This window comes from Lepidochelys kempii, chromosome 26, assembly GCF_965140285.1.
Source record: "Lepidochelys kempii isolate rLepKem1 chromosome 26, rLepKem1.hap1, whole genome shotgun sequence".
In the NCBI taxonomy this organism is placed as follows: domain Eukaryota; kingdom Metazoa; phylum Chordata; order Testudines; family Cheloniidae; genus Lepidochelys; species Lepidochelys kempii.
Genome location: NC_136405.1, coordinates 15,697,128 through 15,716,578, shown reverse-complemented (window position 1 = coordinate 15,716,578; position 19,451 = coordinate 15,697,128). Strand labels below are relative to the sequence as shown.

The window sequence follows — 19,451 nt, the reverse complement described above, 5'->3', positions numbered from 1 at the left end:
GATGACCGGACCTAAGGCCAGCCAGAGAGGGCCCCATGGTGCCAGGCCCTGGACACACAGCGTACTGGACAGTTCCCGCCCCAAAGAGCTGACAAGCTAAATAGGGCAGATGTGGGGAGGGGGGGCGGGGATTGGAGCAAACAGCTGATCAGCCCCAGGCAGAGAGAGCCCCCAGGCTACACATCTCTGGGTCCAGGGGAGGCAGAGTCCCTGTTGCACGGGCCTGGGGCCACAGGGGGCCAGGGGCTGTACAAACATACCTGGGGCTGCAGAGCAGCAGACGAGCGGCATGCGCAGGGTGGGGAGAGGAGAGGATCCAGCCAGTCTAGGTGCCAGCTGCAAGTCTCTCCGGGTGGTGTCTCCTGTGTGTTGGGCAGGTCCTTCCTCAAGGCCTTCGTGCTGACTGGGGAGACGCAGGAGCGGGAGCGGATCCTCAGACATTTCTCTAAGCGCTATCACCTCAGCAACCCCGACACCTTCCCCTCGGCAGGTGAGCTCCCCGGGCCCCCCACATCCCCGCCCCGGCTCACAGGCACCCTAGGGTCTGACGTATCCTGGACCTGACACTGTCACTCACTCCCCACGGGACCGGTGCTGCTCTGTGCCTCAGTTTCCCCACCCCACTAGGAGGCAGTGATTCCCATCCCTCCTCTACAGGGTGCTTGAGAGGCAGGACCACCATGCTTCTAAAGAGCGGCAATGCACCCGGGCCAGCGCCTGGCAGCCATGAACCCTCCCAGCTCCCAGGCCATTCAGAGTGCTCACAGCACCTGCCACCTCTGGGCTGGAACCAGGCAACTGTTTAACGGTACCACAAGGCTGCAGGCCAGTTTAAGACAGGAAGTGAAGAGTGCTGCCCACAGGAAGCTTGAGGGAGGGGTGAGGGTTAGGGTTAGGGATGGTGGGGATGAATGGAGCTGGAGTTTGGCTGGGATGCCCAGGTTTTCTTCGGAGCCCCAGGATGAAGGTGTTTTGGGATTCCCCACTGCCCCCACACAAATGCCCATGATTGCCCTGCCCTACCTCCACCCCAGCACTCAGTAGATGGCGGGGGAGGAGCTGTGCCACTGAGAGCTGGGATTGCTTGCCGGGAGGTTGCCACGGTGCCTGCCTGGGAGAGGTGCCGGGTGGGGCGATCTGTGCCCTGGAGGGGTGTGGGACCCCTGCTGTCCACACCCAGTGGGCTCTGCAGATGGACCCCCAGGCCGGCTCCATGCCAAACACGCTCCCTCTCTGCCCCTAGATGCTGTGCACACCTTGACCTGCGCCGTCATGCTGCTCAATACGGACCTGCATGGGCAGGTAAGCCCAGGGGCACGGAGGGGTGGCGGGGTTCAATGGGGATCTCACCAACCAAGCCCAGAGTGTGGCCCGACTGGCCATGCCAAGGCGGTGTCCAGAGCTGGGCTGTTTCGTGCAGTTGGGCACAGAAGGGGAATGGGGTTGGTAGCAGGACGTGCCCTCTCCCCGGTGGTTCCCATCGGTGAGTGCTTTGGTGCGAGTGTGCAATGAGATGGGGGGCTCAGCCCATCTCCAGCAGGGAGGGCTCACGAGGTCCTGGGCCATGGAGACAGAGCTCCGCCTCGAAGGGCGGGGTGAGGACTGGGGTCAGATGGCTGTGCATGTTCTGGGATTCAGCAGCGGGGGGAAGGGATGGTCCGTCCATCTGGCCCTTTTCGCCAGCGCCAGTCACTAAGGGAACCGATTGCATGAAAAAGCAAGGCTAAAAAGCTTGTTAGCAAATCGGCAGGCTCAGTCCAGGGCAGGACAGGCCTCCAGTTAGCGCGCACATGCGTGGACACAGGCTCCGTGATCTCACACATACTCGTGTGCCCAGCCGTCTGGATGCCTGCCCAGGCGTTGCTCATGGGTTTGTGCATGCTAGAGTATGCCCGTGTCACGCGGGAGGGAAATCCTTGGAGCTGGGGCTGCCCACTGGTTTTGGCTGGCATTTCACTTTACTGGGTGGGTCTCCTTGGCCCTCACCTAGCTGTCCCTGGTCACACTGTGGGTGCCCCAGGGACACCCACTCTAATCCCAGCACTGCTCAAGGGTCCCATTAGCCTTTGGCTGATCTGGGGAGTTGGGCAGTGCAGCGACTGGTCCTGCAAACTCGCCTTCTCCTGCTGCTCTGGGAGTCACCCCTGGTGCCTGACCGTGCCCAGCTGTGCCCCGGCAGCTGTTCTGTGTGGGACCCCAGGCCTCGTACCCAGGAGGAGCTGTGCCCGTGATTCACCCTGGGGCAGGGGAAGGTCACCCCTGAGAACAGCACCCCCCGCCCAGATGCATCATGGCTCCATGCTGCAGCTCCAGGGCAAAATGCTGTGTGAGTGTGGGCACAAGGTCCTGGGTATGCACGCATGTGAATCACACAGGTTGTTTGCCCAAGATCGAGCATGTGTGTGAACAGGGGAGTGCCTGTGTGCAGAAACACGGGCTTGGAGGGATGTGCCCAAGCAGGCTCCAGCACAGACCTGGCCCCCGGACTCCTGGGTTCTGCTCCTTCCTGCCACCCCCCCTCGCTTTGTATTCTTAGGGGCAAGGAGTGATTTAAGGGGAGGCTGCCCGTCACTGGGATAGCCATGTTGTCACTGGCAGGCTAGCAGTGAGAGGGGCGCAGGGCCCACCCCCCAGCTGAGTTGTCAGCCGGCAGGATGGAACCGTGGGCGCCTCCTCCGTCAGCCTGTGTTTGTGGCCCTGGCCAGCACTACAGGGGGCCAGACATGGCACAGCTGCCCTCTGCTGGCTGGATGTAGCACCATGTAACAGTGTGTCATAGCCCCGGCGCAGCTCCCCTCCAGGGCTTTGGGAGCAGCAGGCTCTGAGTGCTAGAAAGATCATTTGGCTCCATTATCCAGGCTGTGTGGGGTCAGTGCCCCTGGGCCTGGTGCTGGCCCTGGCCTGGGGTGGGGAGGACATGTGTGGGAGCCATGTGCGCTGGGCAGCACGAAGTGCCACACGGGCACAAACCCAGCCCTGTTCTCACTGTGATCCACGTTTCTCCCACCCCTGTGTGCGTCTCCCACCCCTGTGTGCGTCTCCCATCCCTGTGTGCGTCGCACCATCGCCCCCTTGTGGCTGCAGAACATCGGCCGCAGCATGACCTGCCACGAGTTTGTAACCAACCTTGATGGTATGAGGGACGGGCAGAACTTCCCCAAAGATCAGCTCAAGGTACTGAACCCCTCGGCCGGGCGAGCTGGTGCTGCTGGTGTCAAGAGCTTCTGGCCTGCATGCCAGCTGAGGGCCTGGCGGGCCCCAATACCTACCCGGCTGTGTGTCCACCCACTGCACCCTCCATCTGGTCACCTGTCTGTCTGTCCATCCTGCCACAAATATGTCCATCCACCCCCGTATCTATCTACCCTACACACTCTATCTATCTATCTATCTATCTATCTATCTATCTATCTATCTATCTATCTATCTATCTATCCCCATCGACCCCCTCTATCTAATCTATCTATCCCCATCGATCCCCTCTAGCTAGCTATGCAGCTATCTATCCTCATCGACCCCCTCTAGCTATCTATCCCCATCGACCCCCTCTATCTAATCTATCTAGCTATCCTCATCGACCCCCTCTAGCTATCTATCCCCATCGACCCCCTCTATCTAATCTATCTAGCTACCCCATCGACCCCCTCTAGCTATCTACCCTCATCGACCCCCTCTATCTAATCTATCTAGCTATCCCCATCGACCCCCTCTAGCTATCTATTCAGCTATCTATTCCCATCGACCCCCTCTATCTAATCTATCTAGCTACCCCATCGACCCCCTTTAGCTATCTACCCTCATCGACCCCCTCTATCTAATCTATCTAGCTATCCCCATCGACCCCCTCTAGCTATCTATTCAGCTATCTATTCCCATCGACCCCCTCTATCTAATCTATCTAGCTATCCCCATCGACCCCCTCTAGCTATCTCTACCTATCCCTGGCACCCTGCCCCCAGTGTCTGTGCTGCATGGGGTGGGGAGGGTGACAGGGCTCCGCGTGGCCCTGTGTGGGGGAGGAACCCGGCTAATCCCAGAGCCCAGGCCCATTCCTGCCATGCCCTTGGGGAGACAGCCCAGGGAACGGACGTGGGGTCGCGGTGATTGCAGCAAGGGTGACACCCCCTCCGATGGGGGTGCCCAGCAGTCCTGGCGAGGGCTGTCCCTGCAGAGCCTGGCTGCGGAAGGAAGAGCCCTGCCCAGGGTAGCGCCAGAGGGAGGCAGGGACCCCCGGCTCTGTGGCTGCTAGGGGGCAGCGTGCGGCCTGCCCCAGGCAGGGGGCGGGGCTCTCAGGGGGGCGTGGCCACTCTGACGCCCTGTTGCTCTCCTGGCAGGCCCTGTATTACTCCATCCGCAACGAGAAGCTGGAGTGGGCCATGTGAGTATCCGGGGCCCCGCCAGCCTCCCACTGCCCCCGCTGCCTGCAATGGTCCCTCCCGGGAGCCGTACAGCCTGGTCCAGCCCCCATTCCACCCGCTGGTCAATGGCATGGTCCATTCTGATGGGGGGAGCCACAACCTGTTCCATTCTGACCGTGGGGAGGCGAGGGGGGGGACACAAACCCCGGCCTGTTCCTTTCTGACCCCGGGGGGGCACCTTGCCAGCCCAGCCTGTAATGCCGGGCACTGTGGCTCCCCCTGCAGGGACGAGGAGGAGCTGGTCAGTGCCCTGACACCCCGGCCGCCCAGCACCCCGTCCAGCCGGAAGAAAAGTAACCCCTTCCTGACGCTGACCCAGGACGCCAAGGCCACCACGTACAAGGAGGGGCAGCTCGCCCGCAAGGTGCACGCTGAAGCCGATGGCAAGAAGAGTGAGTGTCATCCGTCTCCCCGGCAACCAGCAGGGGGCGGAGCAGTGACACCCATTGCCTGGCAACCAGGATGGGGGGGGAGTGACATCCGTTGCCTGGCAATCAGCATGGGGGCAGGAGTGACACCACCAGCGCAGTGGGGCGGGGTGATGCCTGTCGCCCCAGCAACCAGCGCGGGACAGTGACACCCATCACCTGGCAACCAGCGCAGGGGGGAGGGGTGATGCCTGTTGCCCCAGCAACCAGCGTGGGACAGTGACACCCATCACCTGGCAACCAGCGCAGGGGGGAGGGGTGATGCCTGTCGCCCCAGCAACCAGCGCGGGACAGTGACACCCATCACCTGGCAACCAGCGCAGGGGGGAGGGGTGATGCCTGTTGCCCCAGCAACCAGCATGTGCGCGTGTGTGTGTGACGCTTGTCACCCCGGGAAACCAGCATTGGAGGGTGACACCCATCACGGGCTGGGGCGGGTGGCGGTCTCACCCTCCCTGGGGCGGGAGGGGCTGGGGTCTCACCCTGCATGACCTTTGCCTTTCCAGCACCCTGGGGGAAGCGAGGCTGGAAAACCTTCTACACGGTGCTCAAGGGGATGGTGCTCTACTTCCTCAAGGTAATGCTGGGGTCCTGCTTTGGGGCTGGGGGTGTGGGGAGTGGTGGGCAGTGCCATGGGGTTGGGGGTGCAGGGAGGGGGGTGGGCAGCGCCATGGGGCTGGAGGCATGGGGAGAGCAGCCCTTAAGGGTCTAATCCCCAGCCCCATCCCGTGCCTGGGGGATACCATATCTAATGTGGCTTTGGGGGCTCTTTGTGGCTCAGATCTGTGTCTCCCTGATGGCCAGTGGGAGCCCCCGGCAGACACCAGCCAGGCCCAGCACCCCTGGCCCAACCCACGGAGCAGGAGCGCCCTGGGAGCAGGTCCCTGGCATGGGGGCACAAGGGGCAGGCAGTGGGGGCAGACGGGCTGTGCCAGCCGGGGGCTAGGGCTCTGGGCAGGGCTGTCTGCTCCCGCCTCTTGGCTCATGCTCCATGTGCCCCTTCCTCACAGGATGAGACCCGGGTTGACGTGCCAGGCATGGAGGAGCCGATCGGGGTGCACCATGCACTAGCCGAGAGAGCCTCCAAGTACAACAAGCGGCCACATGTCTTCCGCCTCCAGACGGCCGACTGGCGCATCTTCCTCTTCCAGGCGCTGTGAGTGCCCCCCAGGCATGGGACCTCCCGCCCTGGGTACACTGTCCCCATCCTGGGCTCATCCCCCCAACCAGGGGATGCTGCCCTCTTCCCTGCCTTGGGCACGATGCTCCCCGTCCTGCCCTTCTCCCCTGGGTCAGGGCACACTGCCCCCCCCACCTGGGCACGCTATCCTCCCCACCTGAGTACACTGCCCCATCTTGGGCATGCAGCCCCATCCCCCTGCCCCGTCCTGGGCACGATGCCCCCCCGCCCTGTCCTTCTTCCCTGGCCAGGGCACACTGCCCCCCACCCTGTCCTGGACATGCTGCCCCCGCTGCCCCACACCCTGAGGCACACTCTCCCTGCTCCTTTACCTCAGTCCCCCCTGTCCTGGGGCCTGCTGCCCATGCCACCCCGGGAGCACTACATGTTACATGGCTCTGCGTTCCTAGCAGGAGCTCTGCCCATGCCCCTCACTCCCGACCCACAGCCCCCACTGCATCTGCCCTGGGAGCTGACCACAGACTGGGACCCAGCCAGGGGCAGCCAGTTGGAGCCTTCACCCCTGAGAGTCTCTGCTCCCACTCAGGCCCCAGGGCGTGGCCTCCTCCCAGAACCCACACCCCAGTCTCTCCCTCTCTCCTCCCTCTCTCCTCCCCAGAAGCGCCGAGGAGATGAGCTCCTGGATCTCCCGCATCAACCTGGTGGCCGCCATGTTCTCATCTCCGCCCTTCCCGGCGGCTGTGGGCTCCCAGCGCAAGTTCATCCGGCCCATCCTGCCCACAGCACAGAGCCGCAGCTCCCTGGTGAGCTCCCCGGTGCTGACACCCGTGGTTATGGGGCAGGGCTGCCCGAGTGACTGCCAGTGACGGGACCCCCAGGGCTCCTCCGCGACTGCCAGCCACGGGACCCCCAGCCACTGCCAGCCATGGAACCCTCAGTGACGGGACCCCCAGGGCCCTCAGCGACTCCCTGCCACGGGACTCCCCAGACCCATCAGCGACTGACAGCCATGGGACCCCGAGGGCTGTCAGCGATTCCCCAGTGAAAGGACCCCCAGAGCCCTCAGCGACTGCCAGCCACGTGACCCGCCAGCCACGGGACCCCCAGGGCCCTCAGCGACTGCCAGCCATGGGACCCCCCAACCACGGGACCCCCAGGGCCCCTCTGCGACTCCCAGCCATGGGACCCCCCAGTGATGGGACCCCCAGACCCATCAGCGACTGCCAGCCATGGGACCCCCAGGGCCCTCAGCGATTCCCCAGTGAAAGGACCCCCAGAGCCCTCAGCGACTGCCAGCCACAGGATCCCCCAATGATGGGACCCCCAGGGTCCCTCACTGATTCCCCAGCACCGGGACCCCCAGGCCCCTCAACCACTCCCAGTGATGGGACCCCCAGGGCCCCCAGCAACGGGACCCCCAGGCACCTCAGCGACTCCCAGTCATGGGACCCCAGGCCCTCTGGTGGTTTTCTCCCCAGCCTGAGGGGCTCACTGACAGGGGCATCTTCCTTGGCTCAGTTTTGCCCCCTGGTGCCCCCCCCCAAGTACCCCCCATGGGCTCTGCCCCTTCGTGGATTTGTGGGCCCATCAGAGCACCATAGGTGGTGGCTTGATCAGCTTCCCGGCTCAGCCCATGGCGGCCCTGTGCCCCATCGATTGGCTGCTTGTCGTGGCATCCCCTCCACCTCAGTGGCTGTGGTTCCCATGGAGGGTTCCTGGCATGTGTGGGGGACCCCTTGACTGAGCCCGTGTCCCGGCAGGAGGAGCAGCACCAGGCCCACGAGGGGTGGATGGACAAGTTCTCTGACGAGCTGGGTGAGCACCAGCGGAACCTGCCCGACAAGCGGGGCCGGGGTCGCGACCTGGAGGAGTATCGGCTCAAGAAGGAGTATCTGCTCTATGAGGTGGGCACTGCCCTGGGGGCGGGCACGGAGGTCGCTGTGTCATAGAATCACAGAATATCAGGGTTGGAAGGGACCTCAGGAGGTCATCTAGTCCAACCCCTTGCTCAAAGCAGGATCAATCCCCAACTAAATCATCCCAGCCAGGGCTTTGTCAAGCCTGACCTTAAAAACCTCTAAGGAAGGAGATTCTACCACCTCCCTAGGGAACCCATTCCAGTGCTTCACCACCGTCCTAGTGAAAAAATTTTTCCTAATATCCAACCTAGACCTTCCCCACTGCAACTTGAGACCATTACTCCTTGTTCTGTCATCTGCTACCACTGAGAACAGTCTAGAGCCATCCTCTCTGGAACCACCTCTCAGGTAGTTGAAAGCAGCTTTCAAATCCCCCCTCACTCTTCTCTTCCGCAGACTAAACAATCCCAGTTCCCTCAGCCTCTCCTCATAAGTCATGTGCTCCAGTCCCCTAATCATTTTTGTTGCCCTCCGCTGGACTCTTTCCAATGTTTCCACATCCTTCTTGTAGTGTGGGGCCCAAAACTGGACACAGTACTCCAGATGAGGACTCACCAATGTCAAATAGAGGGGAACAATCACGTCCCTCGATCTGCTGGCAATGCCCCTACTTATACAGCCCAAAATGCCGTTAGCCTTCTTGGCAACAAGGGCCCACTGTTGACTCCTATCCAGCTTCTCCTCCCCTATAACCCCTAGGTCCTTTTCTGCAGAACTGCTGCCTAGCCATTCGGTCCCTAGGCTGTAGCGGTGCATGGGATTCTTCCGTCCTAAGCGCAGGCCTCTGCACTTGTCCTTGTTGAACCTCATCAGATTTCTTTTGGCTCAATCCTCCAATTTGTCTAGGGCCCTCTGTATCCTATCCCTACCCTCCAGCGTATCTACCACTCCTCCCAGTTTAGTGTCATCTGCAAACTTCCTGAGGGTGCAATCCACACCATCCTCCAGATCATTTATGAAGATATTGAACAAAACTGGCCCCAGGACCGACCCTTGGGGCACTTCGCCAGATACCGGCTGCCAACTAGACATGGAGCCATTGATCACTACCCGTTGAGCCCGACGATTTAGCCAGCTTTCTATCCACCTTATAGTGTCCTCAGTAGGGACAGCTCAGAGCCAGGGGGCTCGACCGGGCTGCTGTGCTGCGGGGAGCAGTGGGCGGGGGCTCAGCAGGGGAGTGCTGTGCTGCAGGGTGTGGAGTGGGGGCTCAGCAGGGGGCAGAGTGAGGGCTCAGCAGGGGGCACTGGGCTTCAGGGGGCAGAGTGGGGGCTCAGCAGGGGGCGCTATGCTGCTGGGGGAAGGGCAGGAGCTCAGCAGGGCGTGGGATGGGGCCTTAGCAGGGGGCACCGGGCTGCGGGGGGGCAGGCTCAGCAGGGGGTGCTGGGTGGAAGGGGGTGAGGTAGGGGCTCAGCAGGGGGCACTATGCTGCTGGGGAGGGGACTAGCACTAAAGGGAAGATCTCAGGGCACCCCAGGCTGGGGACCCGTGCCCCACCCCCGCCATGCTGTGTGGCTGTTCCCCTGCCTGGCGTGTTGCCCCCCAGAGCTGGCTGCAGCCAGGGCTCACGCTGCGCTCGCCCTTGCAGAAGCGCCGCTATGAGACCTACGTGAAGCTGCTGGAGGCGCGGCTGTGCGGGGGCTCCGAGGAGCTGGAGCAGTGGGAGGCACGGCTCGGGGGCTCCGACTCGGCTGACGAGGGGCTCGGCCTCATCAAGTCGCACTCCAGCCCCTCGCTCAACCTGGACCCGCCGCCTGCCGGCGTGAAGGTCAAACGCAACATCTCGGAGCGCAGGACGGTCCGGAAGATCATCCCCAAGCGCAACAAGCAGCTGCTGTGACCCCCGCCAGGGCGCCCAGGGACACCCCCCTGGCACTCGCCGCAGCACAAGGTACGAGCTGTCGCCCGGACTTGAACCCATGGCTCAAGGGACACGATGGCACCAATAGCACGGAGCCCCCAGGTGGCGCCAGCATCTCAACAATGGGGGGGTGATGAAGGCACCAAGGGTGGGTGCCCCCCCGGGGGTCCCAGCCCAGGACTCTGAGCCACCCTGCCCTTGGAAAGGGAAGGGCACCGGGCTCTGTCCATGTGTCCCCTCCAGGAGGCAGCGCTGCTCGATGGACCTGGACTGGACTGGGGGGTGCCTGGTGCAGGACGGTCCATTCCGCCGGCTGAGCTGGGCTCTGGGACCCCCCCCAGGGCACTGCACCCCCCACGCCGTCTCCTGATTCCTGTTCTCAGAGACTGGCAGCCGCCAGAGCAATAAACCAGAGCGAGCCATGGAACTGTGCCCAGGCTGCATGGGGAGGGGCGGGGACACGGGGCTGTTCCCTCCTTGGGCAGCATGCCCCACATAATGCAGGGCAGCGGGGCTGGGGAGGAGCGAGGGGACAGCCAGCGCTCTGGAGGAGCTTGGTCAGCCCATGGACCTGCCTTGGCAAACTCCCACGCTGCTCCATCGCCATGGACCCAGTCCTGCAGCGAGGGCTGGGCAGCACGTCACACTGATGGGCGATGGGCCTATGGGTGCTGCGATGCCCTGGTGATGTGTGCCGGATGGATATGGACTCCCCACCCTCGCCCCACTCTGCCCCCACTGGGCCAGAAGGCCCCTCCCCGGCTGGAGAGCCCTCCAGTGATCAGCAGGGCGGAGCCGAGCTGCCGGGGCAGGGGCAGTGTGAAGGGGGGTGGGGCCAGCTACTAATGGACTGAAGAGCCCAGCTGGGAATTCGGAGGTTCCTGGGCATCTGGGCTGAACCAGCTGCAGCCAGGAGGGGCTGGGAGCCAGGGGGAGAAGGCCCTGGCTACCCCACCATGAGCTGCCCCCCAGCTCTGCCGGTGCCCCTCACTCCTGACCCACAGGCTCTGCTACCCCAGCCCTGGGCTCCCCACCCCCCCGGCTCTGCCGGTGCTCCTCACTCTTGACCTACAGGCCCCTGCTGTCTCAGCCCTGGGCTCCCCGTCTCCCACCCCCATCCCCAGTGTGGCCTGTGCCCCTCAGTCCTGACCCGCAGCCCCTGATATCCCAGACCTGGGCTCCCCATCCCCAACCCTGGGCTCCCCCTCAGCTCTGCTGGTGCCCCTCACTCCTGACCCACAGCCCCCTGCTAGCCCAGCCCTGGGCTCCCCCATCCAGGGCAGATGTTGCTGTTTTCCTATCCAGCTACCTGCTCCCCTGGTTTTGTGGCCCTGCCGCAGGGCTGCTAATGGCCCATGACCCCTCCCCCAGCCCTGACTGCCCCCTGGGCTCTGGCAGTGCCTGGCCAGGGGTCTCAGGTTGATCCCTGGGGGCCTGGGCGCTTTGCCCATGTCAAGGAACTCTCTCGCCCACAAACAGGCACGCACTGCCCTGTCCAGAGTGAGGCGTTCTCTGGTTCCCCAGGCATTCAGGGGTGTGGGGCCAGGAGCCAGGACTCCTGGGTTCTCTCCCTGGCTCTGACATCCTGCAGCCAAGCTGTCCTAGAAGAAGGGTGGGGGCTGCTGGAACTCCTGGCCCAGGGCTGTCCTTATCCATACGCAAAGCACGCAGCTGCGTAGGGCACCAGGAAATTTGGGGCACCACATTGCCTGAAATTTCCTGGTGCCCAGCGCTGCTGCATGCTGCTCCGGCTCTTCCCCAGGCCCCCGCCCCTTCCCTACCCCAGCCCTGCCCCCACTCCCCTGAAGGCTGCAGCCAGGCCCAACCCTGCACTCACTGTGTGGGAAGTAGAGGGACCCCGCCGCAGGCTGCTCCGCACCCCTGGCTCCCAGCCGCGCTGCCGGCGAGCGCTGGGGGGCGGTTCCCCTCCCCCCAAGCCTGGGAGCCAGGGGAGCAGAGCAGCCTGGGGCCGGGTCCCTCCACTTCCCACAGGAAGTGGCCATCCCCCGTCCCCCACGCAGGCCTGGGGCCAGCCCCCTGCTCCCCTGTGGAGGCCTGGGGGGCTCCGTAGAGCACTGTCCCTGGGCACTACGGCCCCATCGCTCCTCCCGTCAAACACCACCCACCCAGCCTAATGGGTCACGCAATGGGAGTCTGCTGTGACGGTGTTCCATTGGCTGGGTGCACTGTCACTCGTTCAGCACCTGGCAGTGGGCGGAGTCTCTGCAAGAGGCCAGGGATACGTAGCTTGGTGAGGAAAAGCCACGTTTTCGGAGCCGTTCCCTAGGCTGAGGACCCCCGCTAACGAGGCCGGGGTCCGGGGAGATGGAGCTGCCGGTGTTTAACACAGCTGCTCCGGCCCAGAGAAGCGGCTGAGGGGCTGGAGAAGGCAGGCTTAAAGCCAGCTCAGGTGACAGCTCAGGAGCAGAGGCTGCAGCAGATCTGTGGTTCGGTTCCGACCTGGGACCATGGGGCGGGGCAGGTAGTGGCTTCCTGCAATAGCTCTGCGGGCACCGTCCTCCTCTTGCTGGGCCAGGGTAGATCAGGAGCTGGCGGGCGCAAGAGTGGGCCAGCCCTGGCCGCCCGGCACCGACCCAATTCCCGCAAGTCTGCCCCCCAGCCACTGTGCACATGGGTGGAGGGGGAGCAGGCCAGGGCATGGGGCTGTGAACCCAGGAGTACAGGCGTCACATCGGAGGGCCTGGGACAGGATGGCAGGAGTCCATGCAGTCCCCCAGGCTGGTTCTGGTCTCACGCGGGTGTTCCGGGCAAGTGAGAGCCTGGAACCTGGTGCAGGTCACTCAGTGGGAGTCAGGCAAATCAGGACGGGCAAGGGGGTGGAATGGGTTGAAACGCTGTGAGAGACGCTCTGCTATGGGACCACGTGCAAACCTGGGACTCAGGGCCCCGGCCAGGAGAGTTTCTGCTCCTTCAGGGTGAAATGGCTCCGGGAAGCGGAGAAGCGGCTGGCGCGGTGCAGCGAGTGCCAGTCCAGAGCCATGCCCAGCCAGCTGGCACCTTGTGCAGCAGGAACTGCGGGGATCAGCCCATCGGGCAGCACTGGGGGGGTTACATGGCAGCCTGGTGTGTGAATTTGGGGGGATCCCTGGATTCCCCACCCCAAAACCCTGTGGGCTCAAACCTACTGCCCGGGCTCCTGCTGAGCACCACGTGCCCCATGGAGCCAGGGGGGCACAGGCGGGCAGCACACTGAGGGAGCAGTGACAAAGGCTGGCCAGCGGGGAGCAGCAGTGTGCAGCTCTGATAACACAGTCTCTTGGCACGAGCTGCCCCTTGCCTTATGCTCCCTTGGGGCTGGGGCATCAGCGGATTTCCCGGGCGTGGTGGCCCAGATGGTGTCGTGGCCTGCATGCTGTGCCCAGCCCCGCCGTGCTGGGGGCTGTACAGGGATCTCCGCTCCGGCTCCCAGATTTAGGCACCAAAATAGGAACTAGGCTTCACTGCAAACTCGACCCAGGTGTGTCAGGTGGCCCCAGCCCAGAGCATGGCCCTGTGTGCATGGGGAAGCCGGTGCAGAGGGACCCATAGGGTGGGGTGAGACACACCCTAATCGGGGCAGGGAGGGCATCCAGGAAGCGCCACGCTCAGGGCCGTGCCCCCAGCTGGAGCAAAGCACCGCGGCCAATCCGTTCCACGCCTGCCCTGCGGGGAGCCGCCGCTGACGGGATTGTTGCAAGGAGCCGAGGAGTCAGGCTGGGGCTGGGATCCGGGCTGCAGCACCTCATCCTGGTGCATGGGGATGGAGCCGGGGGGCGGGAGGGCTTAGGGGGAGACCAGTGGGACCCTATTATGTCACAGTCTCACCTACTTCCCCCAATCCCCCACACCAGGCCCGGCAGAACCGAATAAACCAGGACAGCTCTATGGGCCTGCTCTGGGCCGCACCCCTTGTGCCCAGCGCCCCGTGGGGACAGGCGCTGAGCGCAGGCCCTGGCAGCCAGAGCCACCCAGCCAATATTCATGGGATTTGGTCTGTAGCCCCTCACTATGGCAGATCTGGGCTCCCTTCTGCCCCCCCCCACTCTGCTGGTGCCCCTCACTCCCGACCCGCAGCCCCTGCTATCCCAGCCCAACTCTGCCGTTACCCCTCACCCCTGACCCGCAGCCCCCTAGCTGGGCTTCCTCCCTCCTCTCCTGGAAGGGGTGAGCTGGGGTAAAACCCTCCTGGTAGCAGGTTCTATGACCTGCCCTGTCTGCAAACCAGCCCTTGAAGTTTCCGAAAGAGCCAGTCATCCCCTGCCCCTCCCCCGCCAGCCCCTCACTCCCCTCCCCCACAACGGTTTCAGCTCCACTCCTGAACCCTGCAGACCCAGGTTGCCCTGCCCCCCCCGATCTGCCAGCTGCAGCGTTGTCCCCCTGCCCAGCCCAGCACCCGCATCTCAGACGCCCCACAAATCATGAGATCTTTACAGCTCATTTGTAATGCGGGGGAGGGGTCAGGGGGTGGAACCCCCATTTCCGGGTGAGACCTGGACTCCGGCTATGGCAAGCTCCAGCCACAAACTGACTCGCTGGCCACTTAACACAGCCATCCAACCCCCCTGCCCCAAGCCCAGCGCAGGCCGTGCCCGGGATTGAGGGGGGCGGGGGGCAGGTCCAGTCTCCTGCAGGAGCAGCTCATTTTGCCGCTCAGGGCCCAGCAGCACTGGGGCTGGTGAGCAGGCGAGGTCACAGGGCTGAGTTGGGATCATTGGGGCAGCACCGAGTGGTCCTAACTGAGCTTAGGGCCCCGTCGAGCTGGGCACTGGGTGTGTGCTCACGCACAAATAGTTCCTGCCGCAAAGACTTGACAAGAGCTGGAGGGAAACTGAGGCCGAGGAGGGAAGTGATTGGCCTGTGTTCTCCTAGCAGGTCAGCGGCTGGGCCAGGAGTAGAACCCAGGTGTCTTGAGGCCCAGCCTTGTGCTCCATCCGCTAGGCTTCCCCACCTCCCAGCAAAGCCCCCTTCTGTCTGTGGCTGCCCAGCATGGTGTGGTCCTGCTGCACCAGAGGCGTCGTTGCCAGGTGGTTAGAAGGAGGAGGCCAGTCCTGCCCTGGTTTTAAAGCAGCAGGACCCATGATTGCCCTGCTGAATGGGGCTCCACCCCCACCCGGGGCGTTACTCATCCAATATCGCGCGGCACTAGGCTGTACACAGCTATAAATGTCCCAGCCACCAGAGGTCTCTGCGCCTCAATATCTGAACACGCCATTCCCAGATGTCGGTGGAGTGGGGGCTTCGTGTAAGCTCCAAAGAGCAGCCCCCTCACCCTCCGGGTCCTCCAGGCCTAGGGGAGATGGGGCCCATCTATGCGGAGCCCTTCGCGCGTGGGCAGGGGGCTGCATTCCCAGGGCCAGAGGCCACAGGTTCCAGCCTCATCTCCCCAGCCTGGCGGCCAGCCTGGTCTGAGAGAGCCCTGCCAAGCCCAGCCATGCCACCCCCACCCTGCTATGGCTGGTGGGCGCCTCCTGCTCCCCTAGCGCCACCGTTGTCTGTCCCCCGTGGCACCTCAGGCCACGTGGCCACCCTCCCCACCCCCAGCTGAACTGAAATGGGGGGGCATGATGTGCAGGGGCTGCAATGCTCCATGCAGCTGAGGCTGGGCTGGAGCAGTCTAAAGGGGGTTCTCTAGTGTGGCTGCTGGACTCCTGCAGACCTTGGGGCCCCTTGTCCCCCGTGTCACCACATGGGGCCCCTCTATCCCACCCTGGCTGAACCACAGCCAGCGCCTGGCTCGGAGGGGCACCAGCCTAGTGTCACCCGGCTGGTGCCCTGGAGCAGGGGAGGAGGCCGTGGAAAAGCCAGATGCAGCAGTTAAAAGGAGGACAGGCGCAATGATCCTGCAAATTGCCACATCTGTATAATCTGCCTTTTATTTTCTGCTTCATGAACTTTTATTTCCTATTATTTATTCACCTCCCCGCCCCCTTCGTCTCGTTAGGATTCACCATGCCACGCTCCGCAGCCCCCCCGCACCTGCAGCCGCCGATGGCTCAGGGCCCCCATGATAAACAGCCCTCTGTGGGGAGAGGGGAAAACAGAGCGTGAAAACAAACCACAAAAGGAGGGAGGTGCTGGGCCAGGGAGGGAGAGCTTGGGGCTGTTGTGGGGATGGAGTGGTTGGGGGGATTGGGAGGCACGGCGCCTTGTGGGAACATGGGGGATTGGAGGATGGAAAGATCCTGGGATCTCGGGGGATGGAGGGTTTGGAGGTGCAGGTGTTTGGGGGGATGGAGGGAATGGGAGAGTTGGGGATGGAGGTTTGGGGGAGTTGGGGGATGGAGGGTTTGGGGGTACAAGTGTTTGGGGGGATGGAGGGTTAGGGGGATGGAGGGTTTGGGGGTACAGATGTTTGGGGGTACAGAAGACTGGGGGGGCAGGAGAGTTGAAGAGGATGCGCCACTCCAGAGGGAAATGGATGCAGACAGACCCTGCTGTGGAGAGTCTCCGAGGTTCCCCACCCCCCACTCCAGCCCTGGGGACCCCTGGCAGGCAGGCAGCTGGCTGGTCCCCCTCCCCAGCCACCCATTGCGTGGAGTGTGAGAGTGATGGGGGGCGCTGTGTGTGTGTCCATGCCACCCTCTACCCTGGGGCTGGGCAGAGGCAGGGGTCAGGACCCACAGTACAGCCAATCTCTCTGCCCTTCTGGGACCCCAAACTCTGGGACCCCAGATAAAATAGGACCAGCTCTTGCCCCAGGAGGCCTCTGCCCCTGCCCCCCATCATGTCCCCCAGGCACCCCGCTCTCCAGCCCCTTGTACCACTCAGCTGCCCTGTTGTTCCCTGTTCAAGCTTCCCCCAGCCCAGGTGGGCTGTCCCCACCCCCGACCCACCGACGTGGCATCTGGGCTGCACCACTGACCCCATAAGCCTGAGCACGGGTGGGAGCCAACTGGGAACTGCCCCTGGGGGGCTTGCTGGGGTGGGACTGTCTCTGCCCCCGCCCCAGCAGAGCGGCTCCAGCTGGGGCCTGTGCTGAGCCATGTAACGGGTGGGGGACAGGGCAGGGGACAGAGCAAAGGGGCTAAGGCCCTCGGAGCTCACAGGCCCTGCCCCGGTTTGAGGCACCCGCTGGCAGAGGACAACACCCCTCTTCACTAAGACAGGGCATCCCCACCCTTGCTGTGCTACCCAGAGCCCCCTCAGGTGGCGGGACACGAGCTGACAGACACTGCCCCCCACCCCCCCAGCACAGGGACTCTGGTCTGGGCCAGCTGCGAGCGGGGAGTGATTCCCATAGGCCCCCAGGCAGGGGGCTGGTGCCCAGGTTGACTGATGAGGTGGCACCAGATGCCACAGACACAATCCCCCCCTTCCCCAGGTCACTGAAGCCTTTCACTTCCAGAGCCTGGTTCAAATCCAGTTGCAGGTTTGGGGCCGGGCTCTCCTGCCAAGCCCCCATGGCCAGGGCAGTTCAGGGGGTCCTAAAGAGGAGCACACCCTGGGTGCCTGGGAGAAGCTTAGGGGCTGCCAGCTCTTGCCATGTCATTGCAAGTCTGCCCACATGTGCTGCTTTAAATCCCCAGCTCCTGGAGTCATGTGAATATGGGAGAATCTCGCCTTCTGCTTAAAAAGAAGAGTGTCTGTCCCTCATGGTTGGGGAGAAAAGCAACTGCTGCACACTGGTTGGAAAAATGGGACCCCCAGAAAGCAAAGGCCAAAGGGACTCCCCAAATTATTATTTTGAACATCTCAGGATTTGGGGCGGGGGGTGACAGGACCAGCTGCTGAGCCTGGCTGGCCTGGGCCTGGCTAGTCTGGCTCCCCGCTGGATTGGTGCAAAGTGTGTTTCTAAACTTCGCTCCTATTGTACGCTCAGCTGACAGGCCAAAGCAGCTCTGCCTGAAGTGCAGCTCGTTCTGGGCTGGAATTTTGTTTTCAATTCAGGAAATACATTTTGAAACAAGTTATTTTCCTTAGGACTTGGAATTTGCCAGAAGTTTTCCAAGAATTTTATCTCTAGTGCAGCACAGCAAAGTCATTGCTTACGTAGCTGCATGTGTCACGGTGGTTATGGGGCAGGGGAAAGGAGCACAGATCCACGGAGAGGGGTATTTAGAATGAGTACAGATAAAAGCTCTTTCATGGCTGCAAAGGGAGTGAGCATGCGGCTGTCTCTGGGGTGAGACACAGACTGTTTATACAGGGATTCCTCGCCTGGCACTGAGATGCGACCCCCTCTGGGGTGAGACACAGACTGTTTATACAGCGATCCCTCACCTGGTGCTGAGATGCAGCTGCCTCTGGGGAGGAGCGTGTCAGCTGTTTATGTTTCTTATGGTTCAGGCTGCTGAAGATCTGGGTTTAATTCCTAGCTCTACCACCAACTCCCTGTGTGACTGCTTTAATTCAAGGCAGGCCCAGGCCTGGGTTAAATATGTCAGACTAGATGATTGTGGTGGGCCCTTCTGCCCTTAGAATCCATGACTCTTTGACTCTGGGCCAGTCACTGACCCACCCCGGACCTCAGTTTACCAAGATGTAAAATGGGGCTAATAACTTTTCCTTTCTTCTCCTGTCTGGTTAGCCTGTGCGCTCTTCATGGCAGGGTGTGTCTCTCACACTGGGTTTGTACAGCTCCCAGCACCAGCTCAGTTGGGGCCTGTAGGTCCTACCATAAATACAAGTGACAATAACATTCCTTCTTGCACACACACTGCGCCCTTTCCGTCCACTGATCTCAAAGCTCTTCACCAGGGAGGGCAGTGTCATGAATCCCACTCAACTGATGGGGAAACCGAGGCACAGGGAGGGGACGTGACTTGTCCGATGTCACCCAGCAGGCCAACAGGAGAGCTGGGACTAGAAGCCAGGTGTCCTGAGGCCCAGCTTAGCTTTTTCCCATTTTCTGGGAAAGCCTATTTCACCAATGGGTCATTCTCCTCACTCACTACAACCCACCCTCCTCCCCAAATCCTTTTCCATCATTCTCAGCAGCAGGATAAATCTCTCTCCTCTCCTGCTGCTGGGGCGCCGTCAGTTTTCACAGAGCGACAGCTAAATCTGCGCTAAAGGTAACAGGCTGGGAGAGAGAACTGTAATATTTTATAGCTGATGAGCATAAACCACTAACAGCCAGGAGGCATTCCCCCTGCCCAGCTGTTCTCAGCAGCTTAGCTCCCATCCGGCGTGCTCCAAACCCAGCGAGAGTCACAGCAAACTGCTTCCTTGGGCTGCAGCTGATAACGGGCCTTCTGCAGAGGAAGGCCAGGCTAGTGGTTAGAGATTCCAGGGCCGGAAAGGACCACTGTGGTCAGCTGAGTAGCACAGGCCAGGGACCTGCTGCACAATCATTCCTGGGAGCAAAACAGCCACGCTTGATTTAAAACTGGACAGTGACGGAGACCCACTGCTGCCCCGCGGTCAATTCCCCTCCCTGTTAAACATTTACATCTTAGGTCGCATTTCAACTCCCAGCTGTTGGAGTGTGGGACATGACTGAAGGGCCCCTTATGAAATCCCTGTGTAGGTGACAGACTAATCAAGTCCCCCCTTAACCTTCTCTTTGTTCGGCTGCCGGCTCTGCCATGGACACCCCGTGGGATCCTGGCCCAGCCAAACTTCCTCTGATTTCAATGGCTGTTAGGTGGCTAAATTCCTGAGAGGATCTGGACCTTGGTCTATCTGGGGCCTCAGTTTCCCATGTGTACAATGGGAATAATATTCTTGCCTTTGCCTTGCCTA

General features: G+C 62.2%; 1 protein-coding gene across 6 annotated transcripts in view; it reads left to right on the top strand.

Annotated features, from left to right (window-relative positions):
- The window catches only part of PSD4 (pleckstrin and Sec7 domain containing 4), a 39,053-nt gene extending 28,859 nt beyond the window's left edge, over positions 1–10,194 (top strand). For all 6 annotated transcript variants that reach the window (XM_073325345.2, XM_073325342.2, XM_073325346.2 and 3 more), the window contains exons 7-16: positions 378–490; positions 1,244–1,302; positions 3,085–3,174; positions 4,335–4,378; positions 4,644–4,810; positions 5,353–5,423; positions 5,857–6,002; positions 6,646–6,790; positions 7,748–7,891; positions 9,495–10,194. In XM_073325345.2, the coding sequence (XP_073181446.2) occupies positions 378–490; positions 1,244–1,302; positions 3,085–3,174; positions 4,335–4,378; positions 4,644–4,810; positions 5,353–5,423; positions 5,857–6,002; positions 6,646–6,790; positions 7,748–7,891; positions 9,495–9,746 (1,231 nt within the window). In that variant the 3' untranslated portion in view covers positions 9,747–10,194. The remainder of the gene's footprint in view (positions 1–377; positions 491–1,243; positions 1,303–3,084; positions 3,175–4,334; positions 4,379–4,643; positions 4,811–5,352; positions 5,424–5,856; positions 6,003–6,645; positions 6,791–7,747; positions 7,892–9,494) is intronic.
- The last annotated feature ends 9,257 nt before the right edge of the window (positions 10,195–19,451 follow it).